Below are 27,412 nucleotides of genomic sequence, written 5' to 3'. Positions count from 1 at the left end.
AAAATCTGATAAATTACTTGTGTAGGGGCCATTCACATGTGAATTCAATCAGACACACTGAAACACATTCACACAAATACTGCCTCCGCCCAATTCTCTGCTGTTACAAAATGCTTAATAGCATGTTTGCATATTAGCATGTATCCCTGTTGGCAAAAATGGAAAACTAAAAGGATAAAGACTGCATACTTAAGAAAGTCCTTTGAGCTTCGTGTCTCTTATGGCACTTCTTCAATATTATTTGCCATTGATGGTGATTGTATCAGCTCTGCTGCCTCTTTCGCTAGCCGGCAGGAGAATGGTGACTCACCAGTCTGTGAAAATTATTTGAAGTTGAGGATGCTGTTGGGTTCCTTCACCCCAGCACAGGAGATGAAGAAATGCCTTTTCATCCAGTCCCATGACTTCTGGAGATAAATATACAATAGCTAAACTGATAACCCGTCTCTGACAAGGCTTCTTAAAGTCTCATGGCTTTTTCTCTCCCTCCCATAACTCCACCCAGGGGCCCGGACAAATGAGAATAGAGCACTCCCCCTAGAATTACTTGGCATTTCAACCAACAGAGAGAGATTCAGACATCGTAATCAAAATCAGGATGGTGGGGGAAGATACCTCCATTTTGAAGAAGTCATCTGAAAACCCAGCAGCCTCAGCACTGTATAATTGAACATTGCTGAGTGTATATTTCCAAACAAGGAGATATGTATTAGAAGTGGCTTTTATTTTCCTCCTACGAAATCCAACAGGATTTCTTAAAGTAAGGAGTTATACTTTAAATGTATGTCTTTCCTGTATATATGGAACAGATAAGGCATTGTAACCTATATTGGGAGTGGAAGGGGGTGGTTTTCTGATTTACATAATGGTCAGAATCAGCTCCATTGATTCCAGTGGAGTTACTCCTGATTTACATTAGGGTGAGTGAGCAGCAAATCAGACCCTCAGTCTGTAGCCAGACCCTGGAAAGTTCTGAGTGTGTTTGAAATTAGACTGATTAGATTTGATTGGGCTAGCAGGTCAAATGGTATTTTTGTCTACTCCCTGAAATGATTAATTTAACTCTGAGAGTCAGATGTTGGGTGTGACTACCTGTACTTATCAGTTTGACATTTCCCTGAGAGGTCTGAGTGTATCCCACAATGCATTGTGAAAATGTCTCCCAAGATAGCATGCCAGAAGGTGGGGAAAAGGACAATGGGATTGTAGCTGGGTGGTTACCCACTCCTGCCCTTCGGTGCTTAAAGCAGCCCTGGAGAGAGCTGCAGCTCTAAAAGCTGGGCTGACTGGGGAAGCAGCCACAGCTGGGCCACGCCCCAATCAGGCCACAGCTGGTCCCTATAAGAGGCTATGAGCCAGAAGCCCAGAGAGTCCCTCTCTGCCTCAACAAGGAGAAGGGTCTGGCTGCAGGGAGCTAGAGACAGGGTACCTGAGTGGAGCAGGGCTGGGGAAAGGCAGAGGAGCTGGGGAGCTCCAGCCTGGAAAGCCCCAGGCTGTGGCCTAGCATAAGGCCAACAGGTGCTGGGGGTTGCAGAGGGCAGCCCAGGGGTAGGCCAAGGCAGCAGGTCCAAACCCAACCTTGCCAGTGATGAGTAGGCTGATACTGCAGTCTGCCCCAGGGCGCAGGGGCTAGACAATGACTGGCAGTAGCCATATACTGAGGCAAGGCTGGGATAGAGGGTGGGGGTTCCCCTGGGAGGAGGAGACCCAAAGAGAAAGGGGTTACTGCCAGGGGGCAGCACCCCAGCTAATAAGGCACCAGGGTCCTGGGAGGGACACAGGGACCAGAGGACAGGCAGATCACCAGCCTGCAGAGGGCGCTCTGGAGCTGGAACGAGCTAATTCCTGGAACAGACGAGCAGGAGGTGCCACAGGGGTGAGTCCGCACGTCTACAGGGATACCTATCCCTACCCATATGAGCACACATCTTTTGCCAATAATACCTGATGCTATGTGGACACAATGCACCAGCACAACTGGCCAAGTTTGAATGCACACCACTGAATTTGTTTTCTCAGTAGTGGAACTGCCTGGAAACTCAAATTCACATTCTGTAGGAAATTCTGAAATTTCAAAAAGAGAAGTTATGTTGAAGAAAACAAATTTAATTTCCCACAGAGCAGGAATTCCCAAATTTTGTTTAGAATATTTTGTTTTGACTTTTCAAAATGTTTCCACCTCTTCACAAACTTCTCAAAGGCCCAGCAACCTGCGAGGCAGCAAAGTGGGAAGTTCTGGGGTCCTGGAAGCCCCATATCCTGGTTTTACAAGCACATAGGTGCCTATTTAAATTGAAATCAGTGGAAGTGAGGCACATTTGTAATTCCCACTTGGTCTAAAAATCTGTCCCCAAATCTATTAAGGACTGTGAAGCACTCAGATACTGCAGTGATGAGGGCTAGATAAGCACTTAGAGTAGAGCTGATCTAAAATTTACCCATGGAACAATTTTTTCTTCAGATAAAATATTGTTTTGTTGAAATTGGAACTTTCCATGGGAAAGTGTCTATTTTTTCAAAATTTCCTTGAAAAAAAGGAAATGAATTTTTGTGACAAGATTTGCTAAGCATTTCAACAAAAGCTCCAATTCAACCTTATTGGAATGGAATTTTTCATTTCAAAAGAAACTTTCTGTTTCAAAATTGATTGTATTTTAGAAAATACGATATAAAATTTTTTAAAAAGCAGATTTTTATCCTAATGGAATATTTTTATTGACCCAAAAAGAGGTATTTGTGGGAAATTTTGAGATTTTAGTTTTGTTCCAGTTTGGGGCCCGATACGCGGATGGTGTAAATTGAGAACTTCTACGGAAATCTAGGCTGTAACTCCACTGGCCAACTCTATATTTCAATCTAACCCCCTTTAAACTAAGTGATAACTAAGGCCTCACATGCTCATTTGAACTAATCAAAAACTGGTAAATATTTTTTCATGAAAACTCGTGAAAATGTGAAATAATGTACAAGTATCAGAAAGTAATTTCTTTCATTAATTCATCATTTTTCACAAAAAAATGTGTATTGAAAATTTTATTTTCAGTTTTTCATTTTTTGGTTTCCTCTTTTTTTCCTTACTTTCCCCTCTCCCCCCGCCTTTGCTTCATTTTCCATTTTTGCCACTGAAAAAAAGTAAAGGAAAGGAGAAAGGGGGAGGAAAAGTTCAAAATGTGAAAAGCAAAATGTTATATCATCCCTTTTCATGTTACAATGTATGTCACACATGTCAATGAGGTCATGATGTTCATCTTCTGTAATGTCATCATAGCTGTCACTGTAGTTTCACCTCCTATGCCTTCATCCCCGCCACCATTCTCAAGACCTGCTCTGCAGTAGGTAGGTATAAAGCCTTCTTCACCTGTGCCTCCCACATGGTGGCCATGAGTCTGTTCTATGGGACAGCCTTCTTCATCTCTGCCCAGCCAGTCACTATATCCGTTCCCAACCAGAGCAAAATCGTGTCCATGTTCTATACCCTGGTGATCCCCGTGCCAAACCCTCTCATCTACAGCCTCAGGAACAAGGATGTGAAAGAGGCTCTCGGGAGTATGATGGGGAAGAAGGTTTTTTCTTCAATTAACTGAATAGAGTCCAGGGGGCTCACAGTGGGGGTGCACATCACCCTGTTCTGGAGCAGAGCAGGTGCTTGCGCAACTGTCTCTTACAGAATTGTAAACCTCTTGTTTACAATTCCCCTGCTAGTCAATGGCTCGTGATGGTTGCTTAATGCCTGTTTGGATGTGGGTCACCACCTTTGTTGCCACCGGATAGCTAGCTGTGGGCATCTCCCAGACACAACATATTTCCTATCAACCATATAGCAGAATATCATAATTCCATATACAATGATACAGATATTTTGACAGAACAATGAGTTTCAACATATCATGACCTTTCATTGGATATCTTACATGGCATCCTTTGTACAAAATATCATAATCATATACAAATTATGAGTGTGGGAGTTACATGGGTGCTATTTTAAGGTACAGTGCATCACAAAGGCAAGCAGTGATAAACTTATAGGTAGGGGAGTTCATAGATACCTATATTCCAAGGTCAGAAGGGACCATTGTGATCATCTAGTCTGATCTCCGGTATAACACAGGCCATAGAACTTCCCCACAATAATCCCAGAGTAGATCTTTTAGAAAAACATCCAGTCTTGATTTAAAAATTGTCAGCGATGGAAAATCCATCACCCTAGGTAAATTGTTCCAATGGTCAATTATTCTCACTGTTAAAAATGTGCATCTTATTTCCAGTCTGAATTTGTCTAGCTTCAACTTCCACTCAGTGGATCACATTGTACCTTTTTCTGCGTCACACTTAACCTTCCCTTTGTTAAGCTAAACAGATTGAGCTCTTGGAGTCTATCACTATAAGGCAGGTTTTCTAATCATTTAGCCATTCTTGTGGCTCTTCTTTGAACCCTCTCCTGTTTCTCACCATCCTTCTTGAATGGTGAACACCAGAACTGGTCACAGTATTCCAGCAGCAGTTGCACCAATGCCAATAACCTCTCTACTCCTACTCGAGATTCCCCTGCTTGTGCATCCCTGGATCACATTAGTCCTTTTGCCTACAGCATTGCACTGGGAGCTAATGATTACCTCCTCGCCCACCCCCTGTACCTCCAAAATCTTTTTCAAAGTCAGTGCTTCCCAGGACAGAGCCCCCTGCCTGTAAGCATGGCCTACATTGTTTCTTCTGAGATGTATACATTGACATTTAGCCATATTAAAACACAAAAGTTCTTCCACATTTGTTCATCAGTTTCTTAGAAGATATTTGCATCCAATTTGTAAACAAGCTGAGAGTAATTGTCTATGTCTGGGATTTTCAGTGGAGCCCAAGGGAGTCGAGTGGCCAAATCCCATTGAAATTCATTTGCTTATGATCCCAATTTTTAATCATCTCTGTGCTATAACCCTTTGGGAGTGAGACCTGTTTGCGTGAAAATGTTCCAAAGGTTTTATTTACGTAGCATTATAGAAATGTAGTGATGGAAGGGACCCCAAGAGGTCATTTTGTCCATGCCCCCATGCTGAGGGAGGAGTAAATATACTTAGACCATCCCTGACCATCTAACCTGCTATTTAAATCTAATTTTTGCAGGGCTGATTTATTTTCTGTGCTGGAAATGTAGGCTGGACTTTTCAAAAGCAGCAAAGGGAGTCAAGTGCCCAATTCCCATTACCGCACTTTGGGAGTTCAGTGCCTTTAGGCTCTTTGGCTCCTGCCAGGCTCTGTTTCAACCTCAGCACTAGAGTTGGTCATTGTTTTCCATCTAACACAGTTTGGACAAAAAATGACTTTGTTTTTGATAAAATGTCAGAAAAATTTTATTTTCTGCCTAAACTGAAAATGTGTTGGTCAAAAGCTTTTCAGGCTTTGGTAATACTATTCAGTGTTTGAAATAGGATTTTTAACAGAAAGCGCTGAATCTCTGTTCAGAGCAGCCCTACACCACTACTTAATGCAGGGGTTCACAATTTTTATCCCTGAGGCCCACCTGTGCTACTGATGGACCCAATCACGGCATTGTCCCTGGGAGGCCTGGGAGGCTGATGATCCAGGAGGCCCAGCAGCCATGGATTGCGGGGGACGGCGACTCAGAGCTGGAATGGCCGTGAACCATCCAGCCTCCTCCAGCTGCCCTGGGAGTCGCCACCTCTTGGCGATGGCCCCTTCTCCTCGCCCTCCACCCATCGCCTAGCGTCACTGCTTCACCCTCACCTGCCCGTCAGGGGTGCTGACCTCCTCCGGCTCTGGGCAGAGTCCATTGCTGGCCACCACACCGTTGCTGTCTGCTTCTCAATGCCCCCCCATCCTCCCCATATCTGCATCAGCAAACCACCCAAGACTATGGCACAGCCCATCTTTGGGCTGCAGCTCACAGTTTGGGAACCCCTGGATTAATGGAATAACAGCTCTGCTATCAAGGGAATCTGCACAGCTGCATGCACATCTTATAAAGCACTTTAGAAAGATGGGACAGCACCATTACCTTAATTCTTCTAAAGGGAAACTGAGGCACAGATAGAGGCTGTGACTTGTCCATGGTCACACAGCAGGCCAGTGGGAGAGCCAAGAATAGAACCTGTGTCCTGATTTCTTGCCTTCTTCAGTAACTAGGGACAAGCTTTTCAAAAGATCTTAAGTGATTTAGGAGCAAAATCCCACTCAAAGTCAGTGGGATTTGTGCAACTGCATCACCTCGATGTTCAATATCTTCATCAGTGATTTAGATAATGGCATAGAGAATACACTTGTAAAATTTGAGCTCTAGATGACCTCTCAAAGTCCCTTCCAGTCCTATGATTTTATGATGCCTCACAATAGAATTTTAAAAAGTCAGCATGATACGTGGCTCCTCACCTAAGCTAGCCAATGGGAGATTCCAAGAAGAGAGTTGTGTCCTAAGCCCCGCCCCACTTCTAGAGATAGGCGCCTATGTCCAGGATGTGGGGAGGTGCCTCCTTCTGGCTGGGATTCTCAGCTGCAAACTCTCTCTCTTGGTGTTTGGTGCCTATGGTGTTATTGCAAGAAGCCGGGGTGTGGGGGGGTTGAAGGAGGAAGAGCTCCCTCATAACTTTTAGCTCAGTGGTTAGGATGCTCACGTGGGATGTGTGAGACCCCCATTTCAAGTTCCTTCTCTACTTGAGGGAGAGTAGGAGATTTGCTACCTCTTGGGTGAGCGCTCTAATCACCAGGCTGAAGAGTCAACCTCATGCTTGGTCTCTCTCTCTCTCTCTCTCTCTCTGGCCTATGGATTCTTTTATTATTTATTCACAGTGGAACCGCTTAAATAGGAGGGACTGGAGAAGCCCAACATCACAATATACCATAACCCCTCAGAGGTGACAGATCCCTATTCATATCCTTTCTCCCCCTCAGGCAGAGGGGGGATTTCAACTGGGGGTCTCCCACATGCTGGATGAATACCATGACAACTGGTCTAAAACTTAGCAAGGAAATTCCTCCACCTTGTGTTTCCACCCTTGTCCCCTGTTTGTTTTGTATAAACTTGCCTGTAGGAGCCTAATCTGGTAGGTGAGCTCTGAGCAGGCTTACCAGATCATACTCCTCAGGCTGGTTAGATGGAGGAACAACTATCTTCCCATATTTTCTGCATCACTGTGGGGCTCAGATGTCCAGACACCTGGCATGGGGCCAGAGCCGGATCTAACATTTTTGCCGCCCCAAGCGAAAAAAGAAGAGCGCAGCCCTGCCCCCTGAGCACCGCCCGACCCCCTCCCTGAGCATCAAGTCCCTGCCCTCCAGCGCCGCGTCGTGTCCCCCACGTCCCCGCTCCCCCGAGCGCCGCATCGGGCCACCCAAGTTCCCGCCCCCCCCGAGCTTCGCGTCAGGCCGCCCAAGTCCCTGCCCCCCCCAGCACCGCGTTGCAAATAACCAGGGAGGAGTATAAAAGTATTGCTCAGGCATGCAGGAGTGAAATTAGGAAGGCCAAATCACGCTTGGAGTTGCAGCTAGCCGGAGATGTTAGGAGTAACAAGAAGGGTTTCTTCAGATATGTTAGCAACAAGAAGAAAGTCAAGGAAAGTGTGGGCCCCTTGCTGAATGAGGGAGGGAACCTAGTGACAGAGGATGTGGAGAAAGCTAGTGTACTCAATGCTTTCTTTGACTCTGTCTTCACAGACAAGGTCAGCTCCCAGACAGCTGCACTCTGCAGCACGGTATGGGGAGGAGGTGACCAGCTCTCTGTGGGGAAAGAAGTAGTTCGGGACTATTTAGAAAAACTGGACGAGCACAAGTCCATGGGGCCGGATGCGCTACATCCGAGGGTGCTAAAGGAGTTGGCCGATGAGATTGCAGAGCCATTGGCCATTATCTTTGAAAAATCATGGCGATCAGGGAAGGTCCCGGATGACTGGAAAAAGGCTAATGTAGTGCCCATCTTTAAAAAAGGGAAGAAGGAAGATCCAGGGAACTACAGGCCAGTCAGTCTCACCTCAGTCCCTGGAAAAATCATGGAACAGGTCCTCAAGGAATCAATTCTGAACCACTTAAAGGAGGGGAAAGTGATCAGGAACAGTCAGCATGGATTCACCAAGGGCAAGTCATGCCTGACTAACCTAATTGCCTTCTATTATGAGATAACCGGCTCTGTGGATGAGGGGAAAGCAGTGGATGTGCTATTTCTGGACTTTAGCAAAGCTTTTGATATAGTCTCCCACAGTATTCTTGCCAGCAAGTTAAAGAAGTATGGGTTGGATGAATGGACGGTAAGGTGGATAGAAAACTGGCTAGATGGTCGGGCTTAACGGGTAGTGATCAATGGTTCCATGTCTAGTTGGCAGCCGGTATCAAGTGGGGTGCCCAAGGGTCGGTGCTGGGGCCGGTTTTATTCAATATCTTCATTAACGATCTGGAGGATGGTATGGACTGCACCCTTAGCAAGTTTGCAGATGACACTAAACTGGGAGGAGTGGTTGATACACTGGAGGGTAGGGATAGGATACAGAGGGACCTAGACAAATTAGAGGATTGGGCCAAAAGAAATATGATGAGGTTCAACAAGGACAAGTGCAGAGTCCTGCACTTAGGATGGAAGAATCCCATGCACTGCTACAGACTAGGGACCGAATGGCTGGCAGCAGTTCTGCAGAAAAGGACCTAGGGGTTACGGTGGACGAAAAGCTGAATATGAGTCAACAGTGTGCCCTTGTTGCCAAGAAGGCTAATGGCATTTTGGGTTGTATAAGTAGGGGCATTTCCAGCAGATCGAGGGATGTGATCATTCCCCTCTATTCAGCACTGGTGAGGCCTCATCTGGAGTACTGTGTCCAGTTTTGGGCCCCACACTACAAGAAGAATTTGGATAAATTGGAGAGAGTCCAGCGGAGGGCAGCAAAAATGATTAGGGGGCTGGAACACATGACTTATGAGGAGAGGCTGAGGGAACTGAGATTGTTTAGCCTGCAGAAGAGAAGAATGAGGGGGGATTTGATAGCTGCTTTCAACTACCTGAAAGGGGGTTCCAAAGAGGATGGATCTAGACTGTTCTCAGTGGTAGAAGATGACAGAACAAGGAGTAATGGTCTCAACTTGCAGAGGGGGAGGTTTAGGTTGGATATTAGGAAAAACTTTTTCACTAGTAGGGTGGTGAAGAACTGGAATGGGTTACCTCGGGAGGTGGTGGAATCTCCTTCCTTAGAGGTTTTTAAGGTCAGGCTTGACAAAGCCTTGGCTGGGATGATTTAGTTGGGTTTGGTCCTGCTTTGAGCAGGGGGTTGGACTAGATGACCTCCTCCTGAGGTCCCTTCCAACCCTGAGATTCTATTATTCTAAGTCCCCGCCCCCCAGCGCTGCCTGGCCAAACCAAAAACAACACGAACAAACCCCAATCACCGCCCCTCCCAAGGTGCTGCCCCAAGCACGTGCTTGGTAGGCTGGTGCCTGGAGCCGGCCCTGCATGGGGCTGCAGTTCTCATGCTCAGAGGCAAATCATAGGTGCCTAGGCAAATTTTCCTGAAAAAAATTAGGTTCCAAGAGAGTTGAGGCAGCTGAACAGGTGGTTCCCAGTGTGGCCTGATACTGGGATTTAGGCACCTAACATAGCAGATAAGCACCTAAGTTCTTTAGTGTATCTAGCCCATGGTTGCCTAAATCTCATATTTCCCTTTGAAACACTGTACTTTGGAAGGTCTCTAGGGGGCAGGGACTGGCTCTCACTATTGTTTTTTTTTTTCACTTTTCCAAGTCATTGGGGTTCTGATCTCATTTGATGCCTAAAGGGGTTAATGTAATAATAATAAATAATAATAATTCATCTAATGTTGCCCCACAATTAGTAGAGATGAGAGAGTCCTGCTATGATATTTGTTCAGCTCCTTCCACCCCTTTTTGCCATTGTGATTTCTCTTGTAGAATCAATCTTTCAGTGGCTAACACAGATTGTTCTCCCACATTACATAGTTCATTGCCAACTTTTCGTTATGTTCAAGGGCCAGGATTGTCCCCTACAACCTGTTTTTCATTGTCCAGTGCAGACCGCCTGCTGCTGTTATATATTCCATTGCCATATTCCCTTTGCAAGTACCACACAAAATCTGTGTTAAAACAGAGATAATGTTTTACACCAGGAAATTTGGGTAAAATGCATTGCAGGGATGTTGTATTTATACAAAATAAAGTGCTAAAACCCAAGAATTTCCAATTTAAGGTTAAACTTAAATCCAAACATAGTAAGGAATGAAAATGCAGTTAAGCCACCAAAATAACCTTAACTCTGCCCTATCATATTTTTTCCAACTTCCCATCTAGTTAAAACAATGAAATTTTGCATATAGGAAATATATTACTAATCTTTTTGTATAGTTCATGGCAATTTCCTCACCATTATTCTTCAAAGTTTCACTATCAGCAGTCATTAAGATGGAGTCAAGGTTTAGAGAACATCTCCTTAATTTAGGATAGAATATATTACAAGGTGTAATTTCCCCACAAAATCCCACAGGAAATTCAAAATTAAAGTTAAACAATATGCATACATGTTACAGCAAGAAATGATATTAGGGCACCCAAACAAACTTAGCACTGCCCTATAGTGACACCTTGAAGGGGGGAAAAATGAGGGGAGAGGGGAAATCTAATGTGTACTTCAAAATCTTGGAGTCTAAAAAGACTAAAAGGTTTTAATCATAATTTTAAAGGGTTTTATGTGTCTTTTTTTTTATTCGTGTTCTTTCATGGAAGAGTTTTCTGTTCAGCAATTTCTACAGGGCAAATTTCACCTCCTCCTTCCTGAGAGATAAATCATGGGGTTCATAATTGGGGTGACAACATTGTATATGTGGATGACTATAATATTCCTTTCAGAGGAGACCCCAGGGGAGTTGGAACATAGCATGAAGACACCATCATGGGGTGGGAGGTGTAGGTAGAAAAGATATTGGTCCTGATTTCCCATGATTGTCCAGAGGTAGGAAATTAAGTAGAGGTACAACAGGAAGTTGGGGACAAAAAAACCCAGTGAGAAGCTCCTAGTGGTGATTTTGAGGAGGCTCAGGTTGAGGAAGGTGCTGCAGCAGGCCAGGCTCAGCAGGGGCTTGATGTCACAGAGGAAGTCATAGAAGCAGCTGAGGCACTAGAAACACAGCCAGGAGGTCATGACTGTTGCATCAGCATGTTCAGAGATGAAGTGGCCCAGGTGGCTGCTATCAGCCACAGGCAGGCCTGTGGGTTCCTGACCAGCGTGTAGTGCAGTGGGTTAAAGAGGGCCATGTAGCAGTCACAGGCCATGACAGCCGGCAGAATGGCCTTCCTGCTGCCCAGGAAGTGGAAGAAATGGAACTGGGTGAGGCAGCTCATAAAGGAGATGGCCTGGTGCCCCAAGAGGAAGCCGGCCAGCATCTTAGGTATGGTGACTGTGTAATAGAAGACGTTTTGCCCAGGAGGAAGGACATTGGGGTGGAAAGTCGGGGCTGAGCCACTGTCAGAAATTTCGTACAGATATAGACATTTCATAAGATCATCCCCAATTCTTAAGTGTACCAAGAGAGATACCACAAATAATCACACAAGGTTTATTACATGCACAGTTGGGGCATCCAAAAAATCTTAACTCTCCATTGTTGTGACAAGAAGAGGGGTGTGGGAAAAAGAAACAAATCAATGGAGCTTTAAAAATTAGGTTCATTTAAGCTGGCTGCACAGACATTAAAATACCTCCATCACAATTGTATGTTTAGTTGCCAGCTGTGAATACAAGCCAGAGTAGAGATTTCTACTGAAAGAAATTTCATTTATGATGAATAATGGGAGGAAACAAGAATTACAACTAATAAATATTCAAATGTGACCTATGTACCAAATTTCTAACAATTAGAGATGAAGAAATCCTGGGAGGATATTTTTCCATCTCCATCTTGGTCACTGCAAGAATGTCACCTATAGTCTATTTTTCCATGGAATTTTGAAGCTAGATCCCCTACATTATAATTCCTTTGGTCAACATCTCTCCTTTTCACTTCAAAACAAGAAGCAGTCATTTGATTTAGTTCCTTTCAGGGAAGAGTTTTCTAGTGATGAATTTCCTGGTGGCGTATTTCACCTCACTGTTCCGCAGGGTGTAGATGAGGGGATTCAGAGCTGGGGTGATGACACTGTACACTAGGGTGATGATCATCTCTTCTCCCTTGGAGCTTCCTGAAGAAGGACGCGTGTAGGCGAAGATCACTGTCCCATAGTACATTGCTATCACAGTGAGGTGGGAGGTGCAAGTGGAGAAGGCCTTTCTCCTGCTTTCCCGTGACCGTACCTTCAGGAAGAGGAAGGAGATGATGTAGAGGTAGGAGAGGAGAGTGATGATGAATGGACTCACACCAATAATCCCAGTGATGGTGTGGAGGAGGCTCAGGTTGAGGCGGGTGCTGCTGCAGGCCAGGCTCAACAGGGGCTTGATGTCACAGAAGAAGTGGTGAATACGGTTGGGGCCACAGAAGTGCAACCGGGAGGTCATGACCGTGTGCATCAGGGCGTGCAGGAAGCCAGTGGCCCAGGTGACTCCTGCCAGCAGCAGGCAGGCCTGTGGGCTCATGACCAGTGTGTAGCGCAGTGGGTTGCAGATGGCCACGTAGCGGTCGTAGGCCATGACAGCCAGCAGCATGGCTTCACTGCTGCCCAGGAAATGGAAGAAATGGAGCTGTGCCAGGCAGCTGGTGAAGGAGATGGTCTGGTGCCCTGAGAGGAAGCCGGCCAACATCTTGGGCACAGTGACTGTGGAGTAGAAGATGTCTAGGCTGGAGAGATTTCCCAGGAAGAAGTACATGGGGGTGTGAAGCCGGGGCTCGGCCAGTAGCACAGCCACAATGACTCCATTCCCCAAAACGCTGGCCATGTAAAGCAGCAGGAAGAGGGCAAAGAGAAAGCACTGCAGACCCCTCAGATTGGTGAGGCCCAGGAAAATGAACTCGCTCACCTCTGTCTGGTTCTCCATCCCTGCAGGAGGAAGAGGACAAAGCAACAGAAAGTGAAAGCAGCTTAAGGTTCCACCCCCCTCTATGTTGCAGATCCTGGTCCCAATGCAATACATTGGGTTGAAGTCAGGGATTTTGTGCTACAGTTTTCTTTCTGCAGCCATAGGTACATTCTCTACCCAGATATAATTGTATAGTAAAAAGAGGCAAAATAATTACGATTTTTTCATTTCTGTTTGAAGCTGAGATAGATAGATAGATAGAAAATCAAATCTATCTATCACTGCAGTTATAAAAGTAATGTATAAAAAGTAGGCATATTAATCATACTACTTTGCAGTTGCAAAAGCATCTTCCATCCCATGTTGAAGTGGAACTCCAAAGTGCCTTACTCTCACTCATTAAACTTGACCATGATCCTTGATTTTATTTGCAGCAGTTCCCAAGAGGTGAAGAACTCTTCACAGATAAACACTATGCATATCTGGTCATGGGAAATAGCCGCATGGAAAGCAGGCATTCCAGCAAAACACAGATCTCAGAGTATGTTGGGTTTTTTGCAAAAGAGGTCCTGAAAGAAACAGGACAGACTCCAGTGAAAATTTTAGAGTGCTGATTTTCAAACTCTTATTGTTCTCTCTTTATTAGCCCAGTTTTTCATGAACAATCCAGATATTTTAATTGCACCAACATGAAAAAAATCAAATATTGTTCAGTTTACATCCCATTGGTTTTCATTGCCCCTTCTGTGAGATTTTTAGGGGGGAAATGTTTAACACTCCTGTTGTTATTATTAATTTATATCTGTTACCCAGCACTCTTACTGGAACCAAGGGGACAGGCACCTAGAGAACAATGGACATGCTCAGAGTAGAACTGGGGATCACCCATAGCATCTGGAAGTCATTGTCACAGTTCAGGGCAACTGAACCTGTACTCTCCCTAGTGGTCCACTGAAGACCTCATTTTAGGCTCCTGGCTCCTCAGCCATCACCTTTCTTTGGTCTCTCCCCATCCTGACCAGGTTTTCTCCACGCTGCACAGTTCTCTGCCTATACTGTTTAGCCAGACTGCCTAAACATGCCAGTACCAGTGCTTTGTTTTCTCTCCGAAGACTATGAACAGCTTAATGGCTCACAGTTATGTTATCATGAAGTTCTTTATAAGCAAGGACATTTATTGTAGGGTGAAAGCATTATGGAGAAAACATATTAAAAATAATAAAATAGCCTACATGCATGCTAAAAAGACTAACAGAGGTCAGCCTCAGGCTCTGGTAGGTGTCAGTCCATCAGATCCACAACTGGGTTTTCCCTGTGGTTACAAGTTCATAACTGATTCAGAACCAGAACAACCATGAAAAGTTCCGTCTTTCCTTTAGATATCTTGGGCCTTTGATCTTATCATCATGTAACAGGTCATCAGCAGACAATGGCTCACTGCTCAGGGTGTAGCTACAAATGGCTGGGATTTTGCATAAGCATAGGTGGGGAATTTGCATAACTGGAGGTGAGGAATTTGCATTCACCTCCCCCTACATAGTCCTCATGGATATCCCCCACTTTTGTCTCAAAAATCTGTTCTTGTCTGGCACATTTTTCAATATAGTCTGTTGAATCCCCTACGGCTCACACCTGTCACATCTCCCCTATTGAGAGGTTGCATACAATTCTGATCCACAATAATACAGAAACCATTCATTGAATACAATGGACCTCCAAAATACTTAAACTGAATCCAGTAAGGTATCCCAAGGATATTGCAGGAAATTGCCATGTCTGGCACACTCATAATGGAGCTTAGACTGGAGGACATCTGCTTAGAATCCTAGGACATTAACAGGAAGCTACATCTAGGGATCAATATGCCTAATAACAATTCAGTTGGGCATTTCCCATCATGTCCGCTATGATTTGTAATACCATAGCAATTAGAGGTGACAATTGAGATTAGAGCCCTGTTTACACTGTACAGACACATAGTGAGAGATAGCCCTGCCCCAGTCCAGCAAGCTCACAAGCTAAATAAAGGGTGTATGGTGAAACAAAGGGAGGAAACCATCTACCCAAGGTCACACAGCAGGTGAATGGCTGAGCTGGGGTAAAGTGTAGGTCTCCTGAGTCCTAGTTGGTCATTCTAGCCACTAAACTAGGCTGTTTTGTTTTTTTTAAAAAACCACATTGCTATCTGCTATATCTCACATACAAGTTATACAGGAATCATTTGGTGGGATTCTTTGGCATATGTTATACATATGCTTGGAAGCATTTATTTTTTAATCAGTAAATGACAGTGAACATTGATTTCAATGTACACACGCAAACCAACGGAAAAATATTGCCATTGATAATTGAAATTTAGACATAGGCAAAAGTAGAAAAATGCTGCTGGAACATTTATTAGAGTCAAACCTTAATGTGTATAAAATTAGCTGTAATGAATGCTGCATACGCAGGCTCGGAAGTATCAGCTTTTTATGAGTAAATGTTGGTAAACGTCAATTTCACCATACACACACAAAACAATGAAAAAATATTTCTGTTGATAATAGAAATGTATGGCTAGGCAACAGAAGAAAAATGTTGCTTGAGAACTCATTTGAGTTTAATTTAAGGCTATTCATATATTTTGACGTGTTACATTGACAATTTGTGTTGTAAGGGTTATAAAAATTGAACTTTTTTAATCTCAATGTCCACTGTCATTACATAATTATTGTCTGACCTTCCCCGTGCATAAATTTCCCACAGCTGTGAAAATTTAAATTGATAAAAATGTTTACAAATAAACATTGATATTATCCATCAAAAATATATATATTTTTAAAAATTGCATTTTTCCAAGCCTAGTTATACAAGATGTCAGACTAAATCATAATAATGGTCCCTTCTGGCCTTGAAATTCATGAATCTAGGAAACCTATGCCACCTTCTAAACGTGCTGTGTTTTGAAACTCCTAGTCTAGAAGCCTACCTTAATTTTGGGGGTAATACACAAGTTTCCGAAGCACTGGCTGTTAGGGCTACTTGCATTTCCAAAATCAGGAGCTTTTCAAAAGGAGTCTGAGGCAATTTGAAACTCCTGCCCTTGGTGACTCTCTTATGCTGTTCCCTCAAAGCTCAGCCAGGGGCCACTTTGGTCATCCTTGTAATGGAAACAATAACAATGACTGGTGTCAAAGGGCGCTGAAGAAAAATAACAGGAGTATCTGTCTTTTCAGAATAGAAGAGAGAAACAAGCTCCTATTGAATGAACTTCTGGATGGTGTGCTGAATCTGTGGAACAAATGAACCTTTTTATCATATTCACAGTCTAAATCACAGGGGAGAACCAATTTCCATTCTCTAGATGGCTCCTCTGGGGCAGAATCTCTGAACCACATGAGGGTCACTGGTATGTGCATAACAAGGCAAGAGTTCCCTACAGAGAACAAAGTCAAGCAGGCAGGAGCTGCTGGGAAAATAAATAAAGCAAAAATCCTAAGGGAGTTAGGCACTCAACTTCCATTCAATATATTTGAATAGCCCAGCCTAAACAAATAAAACCCTGGTTAGCAAATATTGTTGTTGGGATTGTTTATTTATTTATTTTATTTTTACTAAAACCACTGAACTGGTCCACCATGCTTCTGAATTTGTTCACTGTGATTAATGGTTCCATTAGACCGTGAAGGGTTAAAACAGATTTAGCAAATTAGATGCAATTTTGCAGGGGGTATAGTATTTATGAACAGAACCAAAGCAACTCAGAGCATCAGTGTGGCAAAGAAGTGAGCAAATGTCCCCACTCTACCATGTTTTGGTAATGACTTGTACCTGGAAGACTTCACCCCCTACGGACATGACTGAGAATGTGATGGAAATTTTTCAGATGAAAAGTAGAAAAATGGCCTTTGTTATGCCCTCACTAAAGTCATCTGGAGTTTTTTTCAAGATTTTCCTATTCAACCTGCTAATCTGTCAATCCCAAACTAACAAAGCCTTGTTGGAGGAGTTGAGGAAGATTCTAATATGTATCTGACATGGTGATGACATTCAGAAGACTTCATTGTGTTGGGAAACTTTGATACCATTGTTGGGATTTCCCTCCAAGACCTTTCCACTTGGCTTATCCAGAACACCTCATCCAGTTCTGGAACACTTTATCCATTTCTCTGGGATCCAAAAAGAACCCATCTCATTTCAACTCCAGCTCAACACTAAGGTTTTTTTATTAAGCATGTAACAGCTCTTTGCCCATGCTGGCCAGGCCCAGATCCAGGGGGCTTAGGTACAAGGTGATACCACAGTTCCAATTCATATCAAACACTAAACACTTAATAGACATCTTTCCTAGCTACCAATGTCTATGCGTCTTGTATGTAAGGACCAATAGCTTTGCAAATTTTGTATACACCAATCACTTTGCAGATTGTCTAAGGCAATCTTACCAGTTCAGAAGGTTCCTGCCTACTTTATTTACTATTAACATACCCACAATAGTTAGTTTAGTTTGCTTCTGCCTCCCTCATTGACTATAAACATATTCACAATAGTTATATCAGCAATTACTTGTCCAGATTTAACCAATGAGGAGTTCTTGTGTCACCTTAGAGACTAACAAATTTATTTGGGCATAAGCTTTTGGGGGCTATAACCCACTTCATCAGATGCATGGAGTGAAAAATACAGTAAGCAGGTATAAATATACAGCACATGAAAAGATGGAAGTTGCCTTACCAAGTGGGGGGTCAGTGCTAACGAGGCCGATTCAATCATGGTAGAAGTGGCCCATTCCCAACAGTTGACAAGAAGGTGTGAGTATCAACATAGGGAAAGTTATTTTTTGTAGTGACCCAGCCACTCCCTGTCTTTATTCAGGCCTAATCTGATAGTGTCACATTTTCAAATTAATTCGAGTCTATTTTTAAGTTTTTTTGTTGAAGAATCGACACTTTTAGTCTGTTATTGAGTGTCCAGGGAGACTGAAATGCTTTCCTACTGGTTTTTGAAAGTTACAATTCTTGATGTTCTGATTTGTGTCCATTTATTCTTTTGCATAGAGACTGTCCGGTTTGGCCAATGTACATGGCAGAGGGGCATTGCTGGCACATGGTGGCATATATCACATTGGTAGATGTGCAGGTGGATGAGCCCTGATGGTGTGGCTGATGTGGTTATGTCCTATAATGGTGTACCTTGAATAGATATGCCAACAGAGTTAGCAATGGGGTTTGTTGCAGGGATTGGTTCCTGGGTTAGTGTCTTTGTTGTGTGGTGTGTAGTTGCTGGTGAGTATTTGCTTCAGGTTGCGGGGCTGTCTCTAAATGAGGACTGGCCTGTCTCCCAAGGTCTGTGAGAGTGAGAGATCATCCTTCAGGGTGGTTGTAGATCCTTCATGATGTGCTGGAGAGGTTTTAGCTGGGAGCTGTAGGTGATGGTTAGTGGCATTCTGTTACTTTCTTTGTTGGGCCTATCTTGTAGTAGGTGACATCTGGGTACACTTTTGTCTCTGTCAATCTCTTTCTTCAGTACCCAAAGTGGGTATTGCTTGATCCTGTAGGTGTGTGTCTCTGTCTGAGGGATTGCAGCAAATGCGGTTGTATCTTAGGGCTTGGCTACAGAAAATGTATCATGTGATGTGGTCTGGATGAAAGCTGGAAGCAAGTAGGTAAGTATAGTGGTCAGTAGGTTTCCGGTATAAAGTGGTGTTTTTGTGACCATCGCTTATTTGCAGTGTAGTGTCCAGAAAGTTGATCTCCTGTGTGAACTGGTCCAGGCTAAGGTTGATGGTGGGGTGGAAATAGTTGAAATCCTCATGGAATTCCATAAGGGCCTCCTTCCCCTGGGTCCAGATGATGAAGATATTATCAACATACTGCAAGTAGAGTAGGGGCGCTACGGGACAAGAGCCAAGGAAGCGTTGTTCTAAGTAAGGCATAAAAATGTTGGCAAACTCGGGGTCCATGCGGGAACCCAAAGGAGTGCTACTGACTTGAAGGTTTAAATCATCCCCAAATATGAAATTGTTGTGGGCAAAGACAAAGTCACGAAGTTCAGCCACCAAGTTTGCGTGACATTATCGGGGATATTGTTCCTGATTCCTTGTAGTCCATCTTTGTGTGGAATGTTGGTGTAGAGATCTTCAAAATCCATACTGGCTAGGATGGTGTTTTCAGGAAGATCACCAATGGATTGTTTCATCAGGAAGTCAGTGGTATCTCAAAGATAGCAGGGAGTGCTGGTAGTGAAGGTCCTGAGGAGACAGTCCACATAGCCAGAAAATCCTGCTGTCAGGGTGCCAATGCCTGAGATGATGGGGCATCCAGGATTCCCAGGTTTATAGATCTTGGGTAGCAGATAGAATACCCCTGCTCGGGGCTCTAGGGATATGTAGAGAGATGCATAGCTGTTTGCGCCCCCAGGGATTAATCATTTACTCTGGGTTTATTAATAAACAAAAGTCCTTTTTATTAAGTATAAAATGTAGGAGTTAAGTGATTTCAAGTAATAACAGACAGAACAAAGGAAGTCACCAAGCAAAAGAAAACAAAACAGGCACGCCTAAGCCAAATACATTAAGAAACTGATTCCAGGGAATAGCTCACCCTCAGAGGTGTTCCAATCAGCTTCTTTCACAGACTAGACTCCTTCCCAGTCTGGGCCCAATCCTTTCCCCTGCTTCGGTCTTTGTTACTTCCAGCAGACATCCTCGGTGGTTAGCAGGGGTTTTGTCATGACTGGCAGCCCCTTTGTCAAGCTTCATCCCCTTTTATAGCTTTGGAATAAGGCGGGAATCTTTTGTCTCTCCGGGTCCTCACACTTCCTTCTAAATGGAAAAATACCAGATTTAAGATGGATTCCAGTATTGTGGCCTCTGTAAGACCCCTAGTTTCCATTCTTCCTGGGTTGGCCCACACGAACACAAGAAGGTTTGCAGGTCAATAAACCATTTACAACCAATTGTCAATGGGAGCCGTCAAGGTTTTAAACCACCATTAGTGGCCCATGCTTTGCATAATTACAATAGGACCGCAGAGTTAGACTTCATATTTCCAGCTTCAGATACAAGAATGAGACATGCATACAAATAGGAGGCATATATTCAGTAGGTTAGAACCTTTGTTATGATACCTTACAAGAGACCTTTTGCATCAAGCATATTCCAGTTACATCATACTCACACTTATAAGCATCCTTTCATAAAACGTATGGAGTGCAACGTCACCGGGTGCCCTACCTATCCTGCTTTCGCTGCTTCCTGATGGCACAGAATTGACAACAAAAGAGCCAGGCTAGGAGGCTTCTAAAACCGAGAGAGCTGTTCTATCGTGGCCACATCCTCTCAGGAGGTATCAAACCCCCTCTCTCCGTTTCTATCCCCCAAATCCTATCAGCTCAATGATTTTTGTCCCTGGAGGAGCCTCGAGGGAGGCAGAAGAAGCAGAGAGGATTGCGTTGGGGGTAAATAAAACAGAGAAGAGTTGTTCCTCTTGGGATTTTGGTGTGTTTCCCTGGTGATCCTGACGGAGGAACGGGAAGCATAATTCCACCTGCTTCAATGCCTCGGATTGGGTTCAGCTGGTGAACTCTCTGCTCTTGTTCTCACAGGGGAATGGAGACTGGACGGGTTTCCCAATTTGGACAGAAAGTGGCTTGCCAAAGCCGAGGAGAGCCTGCTTCCTGCCTGCACCGAGTTGACAAACTGGGGAAGCCAAAGCTGAGAGACCCCGTAGACGAGGTCAGAATGCTATCCGCTCACATGGAGGGGGAGCACAAGCCCTCCCTGGGTTTCTCTGCCCAAATTATAATCAGTTGAGTGATCTTCCTGGACGAGCCTCTAGGTAGGCAGAAGAAGAAGTGAAGAGGGTTGCGATGGGGTAAATGAAAGCCGAGGACTCTTCCTCTTGAGAGTTCTTTGTCTTGCTCTTGTGATTCTGATGGATGAACCTAAAGCGTCATTTGAGCGTGTTTCAGGGCTTTTCCTCGGGCTCAGGTTGTGACACTGAGCACAGGCGTTCCTTCACTCTCTCTGCTTGGACCCTCTGTAATGGGGAACGGGCCAGCTTTCGAAACAGCCTAGTGGAGCTGAACGAAAACAGCAATAAACATCCAGGTTCACCCTAGATTAATCTTTTTTCCCCAATTTTCTTGGGGAAACAAAACAAAAACATCGTTTTCTTAAGAACTCAACTCCCGTTCAGGCTCCAAACTCTTTTGCAAGATTTCCAGAAGGGCTCAACACCCTGAGTGCTGAGCTATTTTGGAAAAAAAACAAAAAAACAAGGCCGGTACCGATTGTGAGTGCTGGCTGCTTGACTGTGTGGCCCACCGTGCGGGAGTTTGAGGTTCTCATTAAGCTAAGTATCTCTATTCTGCCTCTATCCTAGTGGCCATCTTTTATTCCCCTAATAAGTGAGGGGGGAGATTAGAACACCTCAGAACGCACAGGGTTGTAGGAAACCTGCAACTTTAGATGAGGGTGATGGTGTCTAAAAACCAGATGTGATGTAGGTGTTGAAAGAGAGATGCTGTCTTGGCCGCCTTGAGCGGCTCATACAATATTGAAGAAAAGGAGGGTTGAGAGAGATGCTTTTGTGCCAGTGTCAGGATGGCCGAGTGGTCTAAGGCGCCAGACTCAAGGCTCTGTCTTTCCCACAGTTGGGGCTTCTGGTCTCCCGCAGGAGGCGTGGGTTCAAATCCCACTCCTGACACAGCCTCTTGATTCCACCTCAAGAGGTGGCCTGGTTTCAATGGCCCTTGTTTAGGAGTTTTCTTAGAGTAGCGGCAAGAGAAGTTAGAGGGAATTGTAAATACCTTCAGAATCCATGCGCTCAAGGCACCTAGTTGGGTAAATTCCAGTTTATTCCCCACCAGAAAGTTGGCATTGCTTGGTGTTGGGCAGGTATGGATGTCAAACATACAGGTGGAGGAAGAAGGGAGCAGTACAGTAGACACTGATAAAGGGAAGGTAAGACTCTTGGTCTCAGGGTTTGGGCTTCAGCCCTAAACTGGGTGCTCTATGTACTCTGGTTTGGCTGCTTCATGAGGGCACAGAATTGACAACATAGGGAGCAGAGATAGGAGGCAGCTACAACCAAGAGCCCTGTTAGATTGTGTCAACATCCTATCAGGAGGTCTCAAAGCCTCTCTCTCAGTTTGTATCTCAGAAATTCTGTCAGCTCCAGGATCTTTCTCCATCGAAGAGCCGCTAGGTAGGCAGAAGAAGAGGTGGAGAGGATTGCGATGGAGGTAACTAAAGCAGAGAAGAATTGTTCCTCTTGGGATTTTTTGTGTTTCTCTTGTGATCCTGACGGAGGAACCGGAAGCATCATTTGATTTTTTTCAGGCTACTTTCTGTCCAACAGATTAAGTTGGTCCATTGTCCATTCCCCTCAGGGGTTAAGAGCTGGAACCCCTGTGCTCAGGGTCACAACCTTAGGCCAACCGAAGGCACTGAAACAAACTCAAATGATGCTTCAGCTTCCTCCCTCAGCATCACAAGACCAACACAAAGAAAACTCCCGAGGAACGGGGCTCTGAGCATTGCCAGGTTGTGAGTTCTGTGTCCTCAGGAAGCAGCCAAAATGCTTGAACCCCCACCCGCTTCTCTTGGACCGCTGGGAACATGGTGTTTGCACAGGAGCTGCAAGCCCTTCTTTCCTCTCTTTGTCTACCCCGGCCCCTTCCCCCCAAATGGTTTCATCGCACGCTGGAGGGACCTAAGGACCTGCAGGTTTCCGCACCCACCTCCTAAAGCAAACAGTCCTTCCCTTCTCTGACATTCCTGGAGCCGCGCATGCTTGGAGGAGTTTTACCCCAGGGGGTTCTGATTCCCTGCGAAAAGATGTGTCTGGCGGCCGGCGGGGAACTGTCTTGTCTGCCCCCTCTTTGGGCGCTGAAAAGCTTTTTCTGAGAAACAGCATCTCCTCCTGGTGGGAGAATCCTAAATTCCACCCTCCCGCCCAGGTTTCTCTAAGCAGCTGCTAGATGAACCCCACTTCTCCGGTCTAGACACCAGCATCTAACTAGCCTTGAAACGGGTCCTGTTTGCTAGCTGGAGAGCGAAGGAACCAGGAAAGAAGGCAAATGTCAGGAAACGAATCTCAGCACGCAAAGAAACTTCCTTCGCTCTTCTTTTGTACTGTCTGTGCCTTTGCGGCACCTTGAGGACTAGCTCAGTCGGTAGAGCATGAGACGCTTAATCTCAGGGTCGTGGGTTCGAGCCCCACGTTGGGCGTTTGATCTTGCACTCTTCGACATCACTCTTTCCCTTAGAGTCTCAGGACCCAAGGGAATCCACTCTTTGTCCACTCAACCATCTGAGGCTGTCTGGGACCTTCAGTACATCATGAAGAGAAGACAAATTGACAATTCCATGGTCCTAAGAGAGTTGAGTCTCTTCTAGCCCAGGCAAGAGAGGGAAAAAATAACCTTTCAGAAGCTCATTGCCCCCCCAGCAGTGATCTATAGCTTCTCTACTTCTTTCTATATCTTCGCCAGCACTCAGTAGTTGAGATAACTGCTTCTTTCTCAAATCCTCCACCAGCCCTCTTCACTGGGATGGAGATTGCTTAAGGCTGAAGATTCCAACCACATCTTATTCATCCCTCGTACATTTCTGTAAGCCCATGGAGAGTAAAACAAGATAGCAATCAAACTGTTTTAAAAAAAAAGACATCTCCTCAATGTATAACAATACTGGAAATTGTTTTAATATGTTTTCTGTTTCTTTTTCATATCAGTTGACTGTGATAAAAATAGGAAGGGGACCGTAAGGAAACGAAGAGCTCAGAGCTTGTGTTAACCTCCTTTGAAGACGAACGAATGGCCTCAGTTGGACAGAAAGTAGGTCTAGAAAGTCACGCCCAACACCCCAAATGCAATCTCCCTGGTGGTCTAGTGGTTAGGATTTGGCACTTTCACTGCCATTGCCCAGGCTCAATTCCCGGTCAGGGAGTTAAGTTACTCTCTTCAACAAAAGTCTACCTTTCCTTCCTCACTTGGAATTCAACAGGAAGAAGGCAACTTTCTGGCCTCCTTCAGAAGGCTTGAAAACTCTTTGGCGGCCATGGGGAAAGCAAAGCTTCCAACTGCTACAATATGGCTAGCTGCCCCTTAAAGCCCAGCCTCTGCACCCTTTTACACAAATACACTTACTTGTGCAAACAATTTAGTTTTTCCTTCTTACCTAGCCTTACCCAAATTATAACAACATTGCACTTTCACCCAAGATCGTTTTAAACCACCATTAGTGGCCCACGCTTTGCATAATTACAATAGGACCTCAGAGTTAGACTTCATATTTCCAGCTTCAGATACAAGAATGAGACATGCATACAAATAGGAGGCATATATTCAGTAGGTTAGAACCTTTGTTATGATACCTTACAAGAGACCTTTTGCATCAAGCATATTCCAGTTACATCATACTCACACTTATAAGCATCCTTTCATAAAACGTATGGAGTGCAACGTCACCGGGTGCCCTACCTACCCTGCTTTCGCTGCTTCCTGATGGCACAGAATTGACAACAAAAGAGCCAGGCTAGGAGGCTTCTAAAACCGAGAGAGCTGTTCTATCGTGGCCACATCCTCTCAGGAGGTATCAAACCCCCTCTCTCCGTTTCTATCCCCCAAATCCTATCAGCTCAATGATTTTTGTCTCTGGAGGAGCCTCGAGGGAGGCAGAAGAAGCAGAGAGGATTGCGTTGGGGGTAAATAAAACAGAGAAGAGTTGTTCCTCTTGGGATTTTGGTGTGTTTCCCTGGTGATCCTGACGGAGGAACGGGAAGCATAATTCCACCTGCTTCAATGCCTCGGATTGGGTTCAGCTGGTGAACTCTCTGCTCTTGTTCTCACAGGGGAATGGAGACTGGACGGGTTTCCCAATTTGGACAGAAAGTGGCTTGCCAAAGCCGAGGAGAGCCTGCTTCCTGCCTGCACCGAGTTGACAAACTGGGGAAGCCAAAGCTGAGAGACCCGTGAGACGAGGTCAGAATGCTATCCGCTCACATGGAGGGGGAGCACAAGCCCTCCCTGGGTTTCTCTGCCCAAATTATAATCAGTTGAGTGATCTTCCTGGACGAGCCTCTAGGTAGGCAGAAGAAGAAGTGAAGAGGGTTGCGATGGGGTAAATGAAAGCCGAGGACTCTTCCTCTTGAGAGTTCTTTGTCTTGCTCTTGTGATTCTGATGGATGAACCTAAAGCGTCATTTGAGCGTGTTTCAGGGCTTTTCCTCGGGCTCAGGTTGTGACACTGAGCACAGGCGTTCCTTCACTCTCTCTGCTTGGACCCTCTGTAATGGGGAACGGGCCAGCTTTCGAAACAGCCTAGTGGAGCTGAACGAAAACAGCAATAAACATCCAGGTTCACCCTAGATTAATCTTTTTTCCCCAATTTTCTTGGGGAAACAAAACAAAAACATCGTTTTCTTAAGAACTCAACTCCCGTTCAGGCTCCAAACTCTTTTGCAAGATTTCCAGAAGGGCTCAACACCCTGAGTGCTGAGCTATTTTGGAAAAAAAACAAAAAAACAAGGCCGGTACCGATTGTGAGTGCTGGCTGCTTGACTGTGTGGCCCACCGTGCGGGAGTTTGAGGTTCTCATTAAGCTAAGTATCTCTATTCTGCCTCTATCCTAGTGGCCATCTTTTATTCCCCTAATAAGTGAGGGGGGAGATTAGAACACCTCAGAACGCACAGGGTTGTAGGAAACCTGCAACTTTAGATGAGGGTGATGGTGTCTAAAAACCAGATGTGATGTAGGTGTTGAAAGAGAGATGCTGTCTTGGCCGCCTTGAGCGGCTCATACAATATTGAAGAAAAGGAGGGTTGAGAGAGATGCTTTTGTGCCAGTGTCAGGATGGCCGAGTGGTCTAAGGCGCCAGACTCAAGGCTCTGTCTTTCCCACAGTTGGGGCTTCTGGTCTCCCGCAGGAGGCGTGGGTTCAAATCCCACTCCTGACACAGCCTCTTGATTCCACCTCAAGAGGTGGCCTGGTTTCAATGGCCCTTGTTTAGGAGTTTTCTTAGAGTAGCGGCAAGAGAAGTTAGAGGAATTGTAAATACCTTCAGAATCCATGCGCTCAAGGCACCTAGTTGGGTAAATTCCAGTTTATTCCCCACCAGAAAGTTGGCATTGCTTGGTGTTGGGCAGGTATGGATGTCAAACATACAGGTGGAGGAAGAAGGGAGCAGTACAGTAGACACTGATAAAGGGAAGGTAAGACTCTTGGTCTCAGGGTTTGGGCTTCAGCCCTAAACTGGGTGCTCTATGTACTCTGGTTTGGCTGCTTCATGAGGGCACAGAATTGACAACATAGGGAGCAGAGATAGGAGGCAGCTACAACCAAGAGCCCTGTTAGATTGTGTCAACATCCTATCAGGAGGTCTCAAAGCCTCTCTCTCAGTTTGTATCTCAGAAATTCTGTCAGCTCCAGGATCTTTCTCCATCGAAGAGCCGCTAGGTAGGCAGAAGAAGAGGTGGAGAGGATTGCGATGGAGGTAACTAAAGCAGAGAAGAATTGTTCCTCTTGGGATTTTTTGTGTTTCTCTTGTGATCCTGACGGAGGAACCGGAAGCATCATTTGATTTTTTTCAGGCTACTTTCTGTCCAACAGATTAAGTTGGTCCATTGTCCATTCCCCTCAGGGGTTAAGAGCTGGAACCCCTGTGCTCAGGGTCACAACCTTAGGCCAACCGAAGGCACTGAAACAAACTCAAATGATGCTTCAGCTTCCTCCCTCAGCATCACAAGACCAACACAAAGAAAACTCCCGAGGAACGGGGCTCTGAGCATTGCCAGGTTGTGAGTTCTGTGTCCTCAGGAAGCAGCCAAAATGCTTGAACCCCCACCCGCTTCTCTTGGACCGCTGGGAACATGGTGTTTGCACAGGAGCTGCAAGCCGTTCTTTCCTCTCTTTGTCTACCCCGGCCCCTTCCCCCCAAATGGTTTCATCGCACGCTGGAGGGACCTAAGGACCTGCACCCACCTCCTAAAGCAAACAGTCCTTCCCTTCTCTGACATTCCTGGAGCCGCGCATGCTTGGAGGAGTTTTACCCCAGGGGGTTCTGATTCCCTGCGAAAAGATGTGTCTGGCGGCCGGCGGGGAACTGTCTTGTCTGCCCCCTCTTTGGGCGCTGAGAAGCTTTTTCTGAGAAACAGCACCTCCTCCTGGTGGGAGAATCCTAAATTCCACCCTCCCGCCCAGGTTTCTCTAAGCAGCTGCTAGATGAACCCCACTTCTCTGGTCTAGACACCAGCATCTAACTAGCCTTGAAACGGGTCCTGTTTGCTAGCTGGAGAGCGAAGGAACCAGGAAAGAAGGCAAATGTCAGGAAACGAATCCAGCACGCAAAGAAACTTCCTTCGCTCTTCTTCTGTACTGTCTGTGCCTTTGCAACACTTTCAAGCCTAGCCCGACTAGCTCAGTCGGTAGAGCATGAGACTCTTAATCTCAAGGTCGTGGGTTCGAGCCCCACGTTGGGCG

General features: G+C 45.2%; 1 protein-coding gene, 1 long non-coding RNA gene and 3 other non-coding genes across 5 annotated transcripts; 4 read left to right on the top strand and 1 right to left on the bottom strand.

The window, feature by feature from the left end:
• Positions 1-11,169: 11,169 nt before the first annotated feature.
• On the top strand, positions 11,170-16,502 carry LOC120383524. The gene is made up of 2 exons (XR_005588487.1): positions 11,170-11,384; positions 16,165-16,502. It is a non-coding gene; the product is annotated as an uncharacterized LOC120383524 (long non-coding RNA).
• LOC120383523 (olfactory receptor 12D2-like) lies at positions 11,441-12,964 on the bottom strand. The gene has a single exon (XM_039501690.1). The coding sequence runs from the start codon at positions 12,962-12,964 to the stop codon at positions 12,023-12,025; it is 942 nt and encodes a 313-aa protein (XP_039357624.1). The 3' UTR covers positions 11,441-12,022.
• Positions 16,503-21,527: 5,025 nt separating the features above from the next.
• TRNAL-CAA lies at positions 21,528-21,636 on the top strand. The gene is made up of 2 exons: positions 21,528-21,565; positions 21,591-21,636. It is a non-coding gene; the product is annotated as a tRNA-Leu (tRNA).
• Positions 21,637-25,780: 4,144 nt separating this feature from the next.
• On the top strand, positions 25,781-25,889 carry TRNAL-CAA. The gene is made up of 2 exons: positions 25,781-25,818; positions 25,844-25,889. It is a non-coding gene; the product is annotated as a tRNA-Leu (tRNA).
• Positions 25,890-27,339: 1,450 nt separating this feature from the next.
• TRNAK-CUU lies at positions 27,340-27,412 on the top strand. Its single transcript has one exon. It is a non-coding gene; the product is annotated as a tRNA-Lys (tRNA).

Source organism: Mauremys reevesii, linkage group 15 (assembly GCF_016161935.1).
Source record: "Mauremys reevesii isolate NIE-2019 linkage group 15, ASM1616193v1, whole genome shotgun sequence".
NCBI classification, from domain to species: Eukaryota; Metazoa; Chordata; order Testudines; family Geoemydidae; genus Mauremys; species Mauremys reevesii.
Note: the sequence above shows the minus strand (reverse complement) of the source record. Positions and strands in the feature narration are given on the sequence as shown.